At 46.0% G+C, this 12,593-nt stretch overlaps 1 protein-coding gene and 1 long non-coding RNA gene across 8 annotated transcripts in view; both read left to right on the forward strand.

Annotated features, from left to right (window-relative positions):
* LOC105666653 overlaps nt 1-12,593 on the forward strand; it is a 410,566-nt gene that overhangs the window by 72,011 nt on the left and 325,962 nt on the right. The gene's annotated exons all lie outside the window — the stretch shown is intronic.
* Nucleotides 1,610-3,476, forward strand: LOC125386677. Its single transcript, XM_048413685.1, has 4 exons — nt 1,610-1,649; nt 2,346-2,524; nt 2,727-2,903; nt 3,221-3,476. The coding sequence occupies exons 1-4, from the start codon at nt 1,610-1,612 to the stop codon at nt 3,416-3,418; spliced, it is 594 nt and encodes a 197-aa protein (XP_048269642.1). The 3' UTR covers nt 3,419-3,476.

Raw genomic sequence — 12,593 nt, forward strand, 5'->3', positions numbered from 1 at the left:
TTATATCGTCCGCTGTTCGATACGATTCATATTTCTTTTATTTACGCCATTCTTACTGCTAGCAGCCTGTGTTCATCGCAGTGAACAACGCAAAGATAACATTTACATGCATGCGAATCACCTTCGCACGCAAAGTAAAGTTGAGCACCGTAACGGGGTTAAAAGCGTGACCATAGTGATAACACTGCCATAACTAATAAATATTTATACGGCTAGAACCATAGGCGATCCATATTTCATATTATACAATTTCTCATTACGAACTGCATACTAAACGACATTTTATTTCCTACGAAATTGTTACACGCCAATAACCATCCGAAAGGATCGATCATTTAAATCATCTTCTGTCGTTCTGCAGGCGTGAGATTATAACGACGATCAGGATAACGCGTAACGTCGATACATTTGTCTTGGAACATTCTATTTTATTATACGTATTATTGTTTATATTTTATATTCTATTATTGTTATATATATTAAATATTGTTTTGTATAAAAGAATTTCTAAAATCGTTTATACGCGGAATTAATAAAATATTTGCAACATCGATATTGTTCGTTTATACGTTCAACCATGTTGTGTTTTCTAAAGTTACATTTGCGGTTTGTTCTGTATATTAGCAACACCCAGTATATGCTGGAAATGTTCGAAACCATTCTCGTTAGATTATTTACGTTCAATATTAACTTCTTCGATGTTCCTGTTGTCTATGTTTTACAATTATTTATTGGGTCAGAGATTGGAAATAGAAAAATTGCTTTTGTTCCCTTCGTAGGTTTCTAGGGAAAACTAGAAACATTTCTTACAATTCTTTGGGGAAGTTTGTTGCATAAATTTGGAAAGATGTTTATTGAAGCGAATTGATAAATTAAATGAATAGATCGGCTTGATCGGCAAGTTGAAAGCGAGATGGAAGGAAAATTCAGAAGCAGTGCACGTCCGTGGGATTAGCATTTCATTCTTCCGTTCAATAGCCTCGTCATTCTCCCGGAAATCTTTTCTCCATTTTTTAATAGAAATACATTCGCCACAGATTTCTAACGTATTCGATTGCGTGGCACGAACAAAATTCACAACAACCAGAATAAACGACAATCTTACGAATAGAAGAATATTCCAGTCGAGGTTTTTTTATTAAAAAAAAATTCTCTTTTCTCTGTCTCTTGACAATTTCTCTTCCATATCGAACGTTTGCTTGCTGAATATTTATCTTTCAATGAGAAAAACGACCCATTCGGGCATCTTGCGTTCCTCTGTCTGATAAAATATCCTAATAAACGGTGCTCCTCTAGTGAAATATAAAGGAGAATTTAATATCCGCTACCTTAGACACGGCTACGAACTTTCTAAATATGTAACTTAATATTTGTTTTCCATCCCTTGTTGCGCATATTTCGTACAATTACGTTCATTATACCTGGCCCAAGTAGCGTAACACATTCTTCGGATGAATGCCACCTGGCTAACGGCAACGAAAATGTCTTTTAGAATGCGTTTGCTTATCTGAAACGTTGGCGATGTACAGGGCGATACGATGTTCCAAATATAATTCCAACGCGGCACAGGGAAGTCCACATCGGATCGCACTTTCCTGTTGCGTCACGCATGCCAACGCATAACAGTACTACGTACTTACAGTCTGCCAGTGAGTACATAAACGCACCGCAGTTTCAGAACATCGCCGATACACCTACGTGTAGGTAATATCGTGTTCGATGCCGGATACAAACATCTGGTATAGTGATCAGCGATCTCGCATGATTTAACAGTAGCCAACGTTGGCCAGGTCCGGTCAGACGACCGGTTTCAAAATTTCATCCAAAATTGTGCATTCGTCGTTGTTCCTTTTGTAGCTCTAACTTCACGTAAATTCCTGTATTATTAGCCATATTAAAATCTGTTTCGACCTATGGGACCCAACTAATTCCAACGTAGAAATTCTTCCACCATTCCAATCAGAAACTCTACTTTTCTATCACAGACTATGAAACTCGAACACTACTTTTCTATCACAGACTATGTAAAAAATAATTCCCTTGGACGATGGGAAGGTCTTAAGCGCAATGACAAACGATGTTCGTTAAATTACAAAACTTCTGGCAACTTGCGTAATCAAATCGTTTAAATTAACCTTATCGGACCTGGTGAAACGAGCGGCTTCGAAATTTTATTTAAAACTGTACATTCGTCGTCATTTCTTTCGTTCGTCCGACTTTATGCAAATTGCTGTATTAACAAAAATTGAGAAATCGATTAGTCGGGTGATGTAAGAATTTACATAAAGTTTGCCGAGCTAAAGAAACCTGTAACAATGAACGTACAATTGTAAATTAAAAGTAAGAAGAAGAGTTACTAAGATCTTATTCCGAAATTGGAATTTCTACTGATAAAAAATTATTTCTGCGAAATTGCCTGTTAAAAGAACAACTTCCAACGTTAAGATTATTTATAAAATGTTTATTCCTTAAGTCTTTTGATACTGAATATGACGAAAAAGAATCCACTGATGATGTATTAAACGTATCAATGAAGATTTAAATACGTTTACATGTAATGTTGAACCAAAGTCAAATTATTCTGACAAGTCTGACAATTATTCAGTCAAATTATTATTAATAATTTTATTATTAGTCTATGCAGTATTTTGAAAATTTGCAAAGGAATCTAAATGAACGTCAAGAATTATCATCAACTTTTGAATTTAAAAAAGAAGAACGTGTAGTGGAACAGGTCTCAAAAGGTGAAAAAAAAAACTAATGAAAATGATCGAAATTCGTTATTCAATGAGGAAAAAAAGAATTTTATAGAATCATATTTATCCATTGATTCATGGTCACCATTTAACGCAAAAGCTGTGAAGAGCAAACCATACTCCATGGATGTTGATATTAACGATATACAGGATGGTTGGTAACTGGTGGTACAAGCGGAAAGGGGATGATTCTACGCGAAAAAAGAAGTCGAAAATATAGAATAAAAATTTTTCGTTTGAGGCTTTGTTTTCGAGAAAATCGACTTTGAATTTTCGCTCGGTACGCGTGCACTTTATCACGTCTCGTTATAACGGATCTCACTGTAGATCGTTCAAAAATTCAAAGTCGATTTTCTCGAAAACAAAGCCTCAAACGAAAAACTTTTATTCTATATTTTCGACTTCTTTTTTCACGTAGAATCATCCCCTTTCCGCTTTACCACCAGTTTACCAACCACCTTGCATATTCAAAATTTTCTTCTTTAACACAGTTTCTACAAGCAAAGGAAGAAATATCGAATGCCAATATACCAAAAGAAATAGGGAAATTAAACACTCCACTGAACGAAACTGTTGAAAATATTGTTACACGTACTGAAGAAGCTAAGAATGGACACATACAATTAGACATCGCAAATTACAAAATAAACAGCCGAATATAAAACGTAGATCGCTCAAAGATTCCACCGAAACTCAAACAGCCCCACCTTTCCTCGCTATTTGCAGTTGATTCGTTTGCTGTTCGTCGATGTACGTTCCTTCGATACGCAACAACGCGCATCGTCTCGCTGCTTGCTCCTCAAGTCGAAGAGTGTTGGTCGGGTCGCTGGTCGCTTATCGCTACGGTGACAGGGCGTCGACTATTAGACGATATCGAAGTTGCGGCAAATGTCGCTCTATTAATTACCACGATTAATGCGATTATCTTTGACCACGTGAAAATAACGTGAATCATTCGCCGCGTCGTTATTGCGTGCTTTTGATCCGCTTCAACGCGCGCCATTGCCATTCACAGACGCGTACAAATGTCGCCGAAAAAAGGAAGCAACGAGAGGCAAAAAGAAGAAGAAGACAAGAAAAAGAGAAGCGCGATATTGGTAGCGGAATCGCGTCGCATCGACGCATGTCCATTGTAATGATCTGCTCGTTCGTTATCGTCATTTTATTTCCCCATAATTGCAGACGCGCGTGCACACCGGTCTCGTAATTAAACCAGGTATTATTTCCCAAACAGCGCAAAGCACATGTTCCATAAATTTCTGCGTATGCCGGCAAAGGTGCGAGTTCGTCGCTCCGCCGCGATAATTAATCACGCCCACGCCCATGTATCTGGCCGCAGTAATTAACTTTTGTCGGGCGAGAACGCCGGAGGAGGGAGGGCGAGGCACCTCCTCCTCCCATCGGCGTACGAAAGTCAGAATCTGGCAACGCTGATTACCAACTTCATTAATTCGATACACACGGAATAGTGTGGTGCGCGTGGCCGCGTTACAATTCCGTTGCCGGGCGCCGATACGCGCGCTTTTATTCCACCCCGCAGCCAGTTAATGGAATTAATTAGCCGAATGGTAAAACGCGGTCAATCCGCAAACAACGATATTACGACGCCTATAGTGGCGCGTAATACCTTCAGGAACAGGACGAATGGCTTATATCGTTACATTGGCGTTGAGCGAGCGCCGAGTAAACACGCCGCGTCGTCATAACGTGTTATCGTGCCGTGCATGCCGATGCTCGGTGAAAGTTGCTTTGCTATTTTCAAATCGAAGTTTCGCGAATTCAGATCGAACGTCTGAACGTCCAGCCACATCCTTCGCCGTTGCTTTCGTTCGCGTCGCTGGCCGCTCGCAGCTTCGTCACCAGCTGATCGCGGCTCTCGCATTGTCGTCGCTGAAAACGTAAGAATATCATCGACTGTATGAAAATTGCTTTTCCAAGCTAATGTTCGCGCGGAAAGAACGCAGGATTCATGAGCTTAATTTCTATGTGTGTTCCATATTACGCGTACTTATACGTAGATAAATAAATAATGCGTCGGTCTACCTGTAGCAACCGTATTCTTCTCATTCACAGTTCGGTCTCGAATTTTCCATTCAGTGCTGCGCAAGCAGAGAAAGTGAAACGGTCAGGTTGCAACCCTGCAGCTAATAGGTCAAGAACACCAGGCGGAATTCCGTGATGGTTATGCTGGCAGACAGACGTCAAACTGCTGGTATGCGCCCGGTATTCGGCTCTATCATCTTTATGCCGTACTACGATACGTCCATGCGAACCTCCTCCTCCATCCATCTCTCCAGGTCTCTGCCAATTCGATCTTCTATAGGGTGGCTCATACGTAGTTCGTGGAGCAAGCAGTATCTGCGAAAAGAAAATACTTGACCTGCAACCTTCAGGAAGACTTCGTTAACGTTAATTAAAATTATTGAAAAAAGTATCTCGTCGTTGGGATCCCGAGGAGAATGTACGTACACGACGATAAATGACTTGTCAAGTTATGGAGTCCCATACACAGTGGGAAAGCCAGTCGATAACAGCCAGTTAGCTGCCTCTGACGAGTAAACTCGTCACGAGTAAATGGCAATATTTTGCGTCACGACGAGTCTACTCTACGTAAAAAAGACAGACAATTACAACAACCACGAATACTCTGTGTTTGACGAGTATACTCGTCATCGCTTGCTTCTCAAAGTGTGCAACGAGGTCGCAAGAGCCAAGGACCAACCCATTAAGGCGTTGACGCAACGTTTCGTTTGCGAAATCTTCCCATCGACTTGCGTTCTCGAATTCTATTTTCGAACGACGTGGCTGCAGAAGCTACAGTTGCAAGGTGGCCGCGAGATTCGCCCACGTTTGGAACAACAGTAGGTTCGTGGCGAACGTGCCTAGCTACGGTACCTCTTCTACTGTCTGTCCACGGTTCACAGCCTCGCAAGTGCACGGCTTACGCGTCACGGAAGCTCAGCTGTCGAGCGGTCAACGTATCGTCATCGTCGTCCTTCGCTCTCGCCTGACCACGAGCCGTTCTCTTTCTACCCAACAACGGGGTCGTGTCCGTTTGCCTGGCACCTAGCGGGTCTCGCGAGCCGTGGCAGGAACGCGGAAGAACCTTTGGCGTTGGTCTGGTCGCTTCCGCTCGATTTGACACGCGTCCAGTGGCGATTTGCGATTCATCCACGTGGAGCGAAGAAGAACGGCCTTGAGCCACAGATAGCAAGATAGACCGACGTGGAAAGACGGATAGAACGAGACAGCGCGCGTGGGGAACAGGGTGGAGCGATAAAAAGGGTGAAAAGATTGTGTGAGAAGGGTGGGAGGAAGCGGAAGAGCAGGCACAAGACGCGGAGAAGGAGAGAAAGAGAAGGCGCATCGAGCTGTGTGATACCTAGCGTAGGGTGAGCCCAGCTTATGTACGAATATGTACGAGCGCACGGCCCACGTGGAAAATGCGCCAGCCTGTCTATATACGTGTGTATGTACATACACGTACCTGTTGCTTACTCCATTGTTCTGCGTGTTGGTGGTTTTCATGTACGTGTACACGTTCCTCATCTGTCTGCCTCTTTCCCCTCTTCGCCGCTGCTTGGCGGCGTGTACTCTCGCAGCTACCGGCCACTCTCGCCAGCCCGGCTCTCTCATCCGCAAGAACCTACGAATGTAAGCAAAGTATATTTATGGAGGAACACGGCGCACGGTTGCTTCATCTCCTACTTGGGCCACGTACTTATGCACGTACACGAGGGCCTGCCACGAGGCAAGACGGCCGGGATCGCCGTTCGTTCGCTCTTCTTCGTGTACACAGAGTAGTCGACCGGATATTTATGTACACGTCGGATAAACGCTTGCGGAATGGGCAGAGGGTTAGACGAGGAGAAGACGCGAGGGCGAGCGAGAAGCCGAGCTGTGCTTCGCGTACAACAGCAGCGCGCTGCGGATGGCCGCTGATCTTGCGGTGCTCACCGCTCGCATTCATGTTCCCTCTGTTCGTTGTATCCTTCTTCAGTTTCCGTTCCTTTGGCCTGGCGAATCTTGCAGTTGCACGAGCCTCGCAGAGAATATAAACCGGAGCCCTTTCTTCGTGGTGGGCCGACCCTCGCGTGTACGGACGCCGTGTTAACGTTTACGCGAGCCCACGAGACCAGAAGTTTCTCCATTCATAACCGCGCAAGTGGATGCCGCAGCAAATGGTCCCTCGACCGCCTTCGGGCTGTTGCTCGTGCACGTACACGTAGAAGCGTCTCGCTTGCTCTCCTCTCTTCCATGGTAAATGTAGGTTACCGCCGGTGACGACTGTGCTCACGCTGCCGTGTTGCTTCGTTGTTTGCGTTCGTTCCCCCCTGCACGCTCGCCGTACGGCTTAGCCGTGTCCGTGGGAAGGCTCCCAAGGTCGCTCGTTGCCTTGTCATTGCTACGGTGACCCCTCTTCCGGCCATCGCCCGACCCCGCTTTTTCGGTGGAAACGTCAGCTCCAAGATGGGCCGTGCGATATTTTCTAACTCTGTTCGGTTTGTCTTGATATTATCGACTTCTCGGGACGAACGATCTCGTCTTGCTTTTGTATTTTGTGCTAGAGTTTCGTAGACACTGCGGTCTACTTCCACCGAGTTAGGGCAGGTCCGAATTCCGAGGATTTTCAGGCTCCGCCGCCTGCATGGGAAATTTAAAGTTGCACTTTGCGATAGCAAACTGAATTTTCCAATTCGAACTGCCACGATGCTGAGATATTTTGATTTTCGCGATGCTTCTGCATCCTGACCCCAAGTTTCGTAGACACTGCGGTCTACTTCTTCGGGGAACAACGAGAACTGAAACTTTCAGGCCGCGCTGTCTCCATGGAAACGGAAATATTCCGATGGAATATTGGCAGCTGAACGCGTAGCATCATTGTTACTGAAAAAGAAGGAGAAAGTTTATGCCAAATAGCACAATCATCCGACCTGTGACCGATCTACTTTTCTAACGCGAGTTTCTTATTTTATTTGGCTTTTGAGTTCCAACTTAATATACGTTGGACCACCCGTTGCTTTGAAAAGAACGATATTGTTTTCCATCTTTTTTCACCTCCAATAAAATATTTCGCGTATACGTACGATATACACACGCGCGCGTTCCTACGTTTCTCCTTCTTTCCTCTTTCTTCTTCTTCGTATCTTCTATCAAACATTCTTTTGAAGTTAGGTTATTCAAACTCGAGTGGTCTGAATTCGAGTAAGCATCGATTTTCCTGTAACTTGGTTGTTTCCTGATATTCTTTCGTAATTGCAATCCATTTTCTGATAAGCAATTTCCAAGCTGCGGAGGAATCAATAGTTGGTCTCTTTAATTCGTCGCGCTCTTTGAAAATGTACACGCTGGTTCGAAGGCAGACGACGAGTCGAGGTGAATCGGATCTTTGCCCCTGGCACAAATTGAACTCTTCACACGGCGCGTGGTACACTGAGATTGCTCTCGTAGAAAAGTCGCGGCTCGTCTTAATGCGACGATTTGCGATTCAACGCTCGCTGATTTCGAGCAGGATGAAAGAAGTTTTCTGGTTGAACTGCTGGCCTTTGTGCGCCCGCTTCTATTGTCAACGTCTACATGGTACTCGGCATTTGCGGCTGAAAAGAAGTACTACTGGGACGAGCACCGTTTGTGTTTGGCCCGGTTAACATTTTGCCACAGCCTGATTTCCCTGAATTATCCGCTCGCCTTCTTTTTCCGCCAGCCGAGTGCGCCCCGATGAAATCTTTATTTCGCTCTATCCGCATTAAAACCATCTTCGTCTCCGTCTTTCTCGCAAACCAGACAAAACTTACCTCCATCTTGGGTACTTTGTACCTTTTCTTCTAAATGGCACTGAATGGACAACTTCGAAAGACCGAGACTCGCGATATTTTGGATATCTTTTAATACCAAGAACGTCGTGTACCGATCTTTTTCACGATTCCAGCCTTTTCCTATGCAGTAGTTAGCAACAGATAATATCCGCGTTCCTATGATTTTAATTAGTTAATGCAAAATATCTTGCCACTTTTCGACATTGATATCCATCTTGATTTTTGCCAAATTTCGTCTCTTCTCTGGTCTGTGAACGAAGGTTTATTTGGTAAATTGAATTCGCGATATTTTGCGATTATTGCAAGCTTCTATGAGCGTTTTAGATCCACAATTAGTGCGAAGCATTCTGCCATTTTTCCATGTTCATCTTAATTCCAGCAAACTTCGTCTCTTCCCACGTCTGAACGAACGACGCAGGATTAAAATTCGTAGTATTGCACAGAGAACGTGGCAATGGCATTTCTGGCTGACGAGAAGCCGCGCGAATTGGGCCACGGCATTAGGACCATTGCGTCTACTTTGTACAAGTAGAAGGAAATTGCCAAAGAAAAGAAAGACCGAAACTTTTCCACGCACCCGATGTAACAGAATACATCGAGACAATAGACAGGGAACAGCTGTAGAAGCGGCCAGCCTGACAAGTGGCGCCCCGCCACTTAATCTCCGTTGGTCCCTCGGTGCAACCCGCGAACTTTACCATAAGACAGTGGCGTACGTTCCGTCTTTCCTCCTTCCTTGCTTTCACTTCTGGGTCGGAACTCGGAGTATTCGCAAAGTGGTTGTTGTCGCTGCTTGTACACACGCACACACGATCGCTGGTGTACAGAACCGAAGACAGGGCTGGGTGGCGTAAAAGGAAAGTAGGGTGGTAGGTGAGAGACGATGCAGGCAGAGGTGAGCAACAGGTTCCCTAAAGCTCGAATGACACGCTTCGGGGATTTTCGCGAAACGGCTATTTTGCGTCCTGCACCACAGTCCTACACTGGGTGCACGTTGAAACCGAGTCAGATGGGCTCTGTGTCTCGGCCCTCGCAAGATCGCGCAGCTTCTTCGATGGAATCTCGTTTTTCCATTCTGTTGGAATATTTCTCGAAGGTTGAGAAAAGCCAGGATTATCGGCTGTCGTTTCTTGCCTGATTATCAGATTACCTGATTGTCGTAAAAAATTCGCAGCGCTGTCCTTGGACGCGTGAAAATTTCATCGCACCTGTTCGATGTTCGTCCTTAAAGCCCATGCGATACCTCGAGCCATTGAAAACGGTAATTCCGCCAACTATTTGGGTGCGGAGCGGCGGCCTCGTAAATCGTAGATCGTGCGGTGCGGCGATAGCCGCAAGGTCAACGGTGCATCCCGATTTCGTGACGGCTAGCGAGCGGGATCGCGTGGGAAGCCGGTGGTCCGCGCGTACGCACACGCCGCGCGTCGGCTCCAAGTTTCGAAAGCACGTGGCCGAATAAGTTTCGCTAGGGCCACGTCGGGGATTATACGTCACGGCACAGCTGAGCCTCTCTCGCATCCACGTGAAATACCGTCACGTTCCTCGGCCGTGTGCGTTTCACACGTACACACACGTACGCGTACGAACACCGGCTCACGTGCCACGTTTCCGTGTGTATCCGCCAAGGGGATGAAGGCAGGGGCGTAGAGATGAATATGTGAATATGTGCCACGTGAGCTAGCGGCCGAACGAAAGCGAAAACGAGGTTGGAGGGCCTCCTCCACCCTCAGCCTCCTCCAACCTCATCCTCATCCTCCGCCGTCATCCTTCTTCTCTCTCTCTCTCTTTCTCTCTCGCTCGCTCGCACTGCGAGTTTGCCGCTGCTCGATGTATTGCACACCGATGTGCACACAGCCGTGCAGCATTCGGTTCGATGTGTGCGGCATAGATGCGGAGCGAGGTCGAGTCCCGGTTTACTGGCTCACCCTCTCATCGCTCGCCTCCGACTCCTCCTACGTCGGATTTCCTAGTCAATACGTCCGTGACGCGAGTTTCGACAGCTTCGCCTCGCTCTCCGCTCAAAACGAGTCTCTGTCGTTGCGGTATTCCTGGCCCCGTCAGCCGGATCCGGCGCGAGCCTGACGATTCAGTTTTCTTCAGGATGTTAACCCGCTGCTGCGGCTTCAGGACTGTCCCCTATTCTTTCCCAGCTTGTTGTTTCTTTTTAACGGAACTGTACAGTTTTTCACACACCGATCGATCCGCCATCGCGTTGCCTTAAAGGTTGATGAACCATTTGCGTGGAAAAGGTAGTCAGCAAAAGATTTCAGAAGGAACAACGTGAATGATTCGATTTTGCCTTCCTGTCGAGTATTGGCAAACGTACGTGCAGCATCACGAACAATTTCTCATTGTTATATTAATTGTCTATTATGTTATTAACAATCTAGCATTGTTGGAAGTTAACACTGTTACATACTGGAACGCCGCCAGTCAGAAGTTCTCGCACCTCTGCCAGCAAAATGACGTTCAGTCGTTGGCGATTATTATTCCATGTACTTGGTAGTTGCACGCGTCTAATGAATCGCGATGTGTCGCGGAAACGCGAATGGAAATTGTGTCGCATTCGACAATGGATTTTGTGGTCGCGATTAGTCGCAAATGGAAAAGAGACCTTAGGTCGGACCGAACTGTTCTTCTGTTCGATATTCTATTTCGTTTTTTATTAGTTTCCGTCGCTTCCAAAATGGGTTGACTTGGGCAGAAAGGGAGGAAGAGACAGCTGACGACGTTATAAATATTTTTCGATAACCGTGCGCTTTGTAGTTGCTTATAAAAGCAATTTTTATACGCAAGGCCAACTGCTGTTGTTATTTCTGCCACAGTTACTCCTACTCTTTCGCTGTAGTAAAACTTCACAGAGAACAACAAACAAACATACGGTTAATTCGCTTGTGTAGTTCATAATGGCACCACTTTTTTCCACCAATATGGGAAATCATTCAACTGTACGTTTGCCGTGCTTGATCTCCGAGGAGATCTGCGATATGTTTGATGAGACCAGTAAGATATCTTCTTTCTAATCTTTGTTTATTCTTCTTATATTTCTGCGCAAGTTGAATTATTTCCTGCCGAATTGGGGCCATTACAAGCCCTAAAAGGAAAAAGAAAGGGCGATAGAAATTCCCATAAATAGAAGCGCCATCCGCGCCACCACGAAGCAGCAAGTCCATTCCAACGATTTATAGCCGAGCAGCTTCGAATGGTCAAAATCTTTGCCTCCTTCTATACAGAACGATCGTTTCCACGTTCGATCTACCGCCGTTCCCATACTACGAATCACGCGATAAAAGGAACACGGTCGATCGGCAGATTCGAACTTGCAGAGGAACATAATGGACGTGGTCGTAGGTCAAGAGCGCGCGATACGCGCGGTCGTAATAGGAAGGTCGGTCTGATCGGCGTTTATCGGTCGGCGGAGTTTTTCAAACGGGCCTATTCACCAGGAAATATGTTGGCAAACGGCGTTGCCAAACAAAGCTCCTTCCTTTCTCCACGATACGACGCGATTACGCGCGCATTCCGCGCATTACCGGGGCACAGGTGGCACGCGCCGATTACGTAAAACACGGCTCGCTGCCGCATCCATAATGTACGAGTCGGCTTCGCCAAAGCACGCCAGGTCTGTCTTGGCCGCGAAAACACGCTGTGTGTTCGAAGCTGTACGATCCTATCGGTTCGATCTCGCTCCGGCTATCGTTCCTTTTGCTCCATCTTCCTCTTCATCTCTCTCTCTCCTTCTCTCTTTATCCTTCGCTTCGTGCACGTCCAGCTGGAATAAGGAGCACGAGCAAGGCCGTGGTCGGCGGTACGCCGCGGTCTAAACTTGTCCGGCGATGAAAACTTGGCACGAAACATCCTAGTGACCCCATTGTCTGCAGAGGCAACACGCCGCGCCTCTCCTTCTTCCAGGCCTCTCCGCCTCCATTAAGCCCGAATTAACAAAGGGTAGATGTACTCGCGCTCACGACCCCTGACCTGCGAGCCTGCCACGCCGTTTCCCCACCTCCTGCAGCTTCTC

This window comes from Bombus terrestris, chromosome 17 (assembly GCF_910591885.1).
Source record: "Bombus terrestris chromosome 17, iyBomTerr1.2, whole genome shotgun sequence".
NCBI lineage: Eukaryota > Metazoa > Arthropoda > Insecta > Hymenoptera > Apidae > Bombus > Bombus terrestris.

Bases quoted from the DNA above. Each gene is read 5' to 3' on its own strand.
- LOC125386677 (XM_048413685.1), top strand. From the start codon at position 1,610: ATGCCAACGCATAACAGTACTACGTACTTACAGTCTGCCA. The intron at 1,650-2,345 runs GTGAGTACATAA...ATTAAAAGTAAG, and splicing joins TACGTACTTACAGTCTGCCA to AAGAAGAGTTACTAAGATCT. The intron at 2,904-3,220 runs CAGGATGGTTGG...AACCACCTTGCA, and splicing joins ATGTTGATATTAACGATATA to TATTCAAAATTTTCTTCTTT.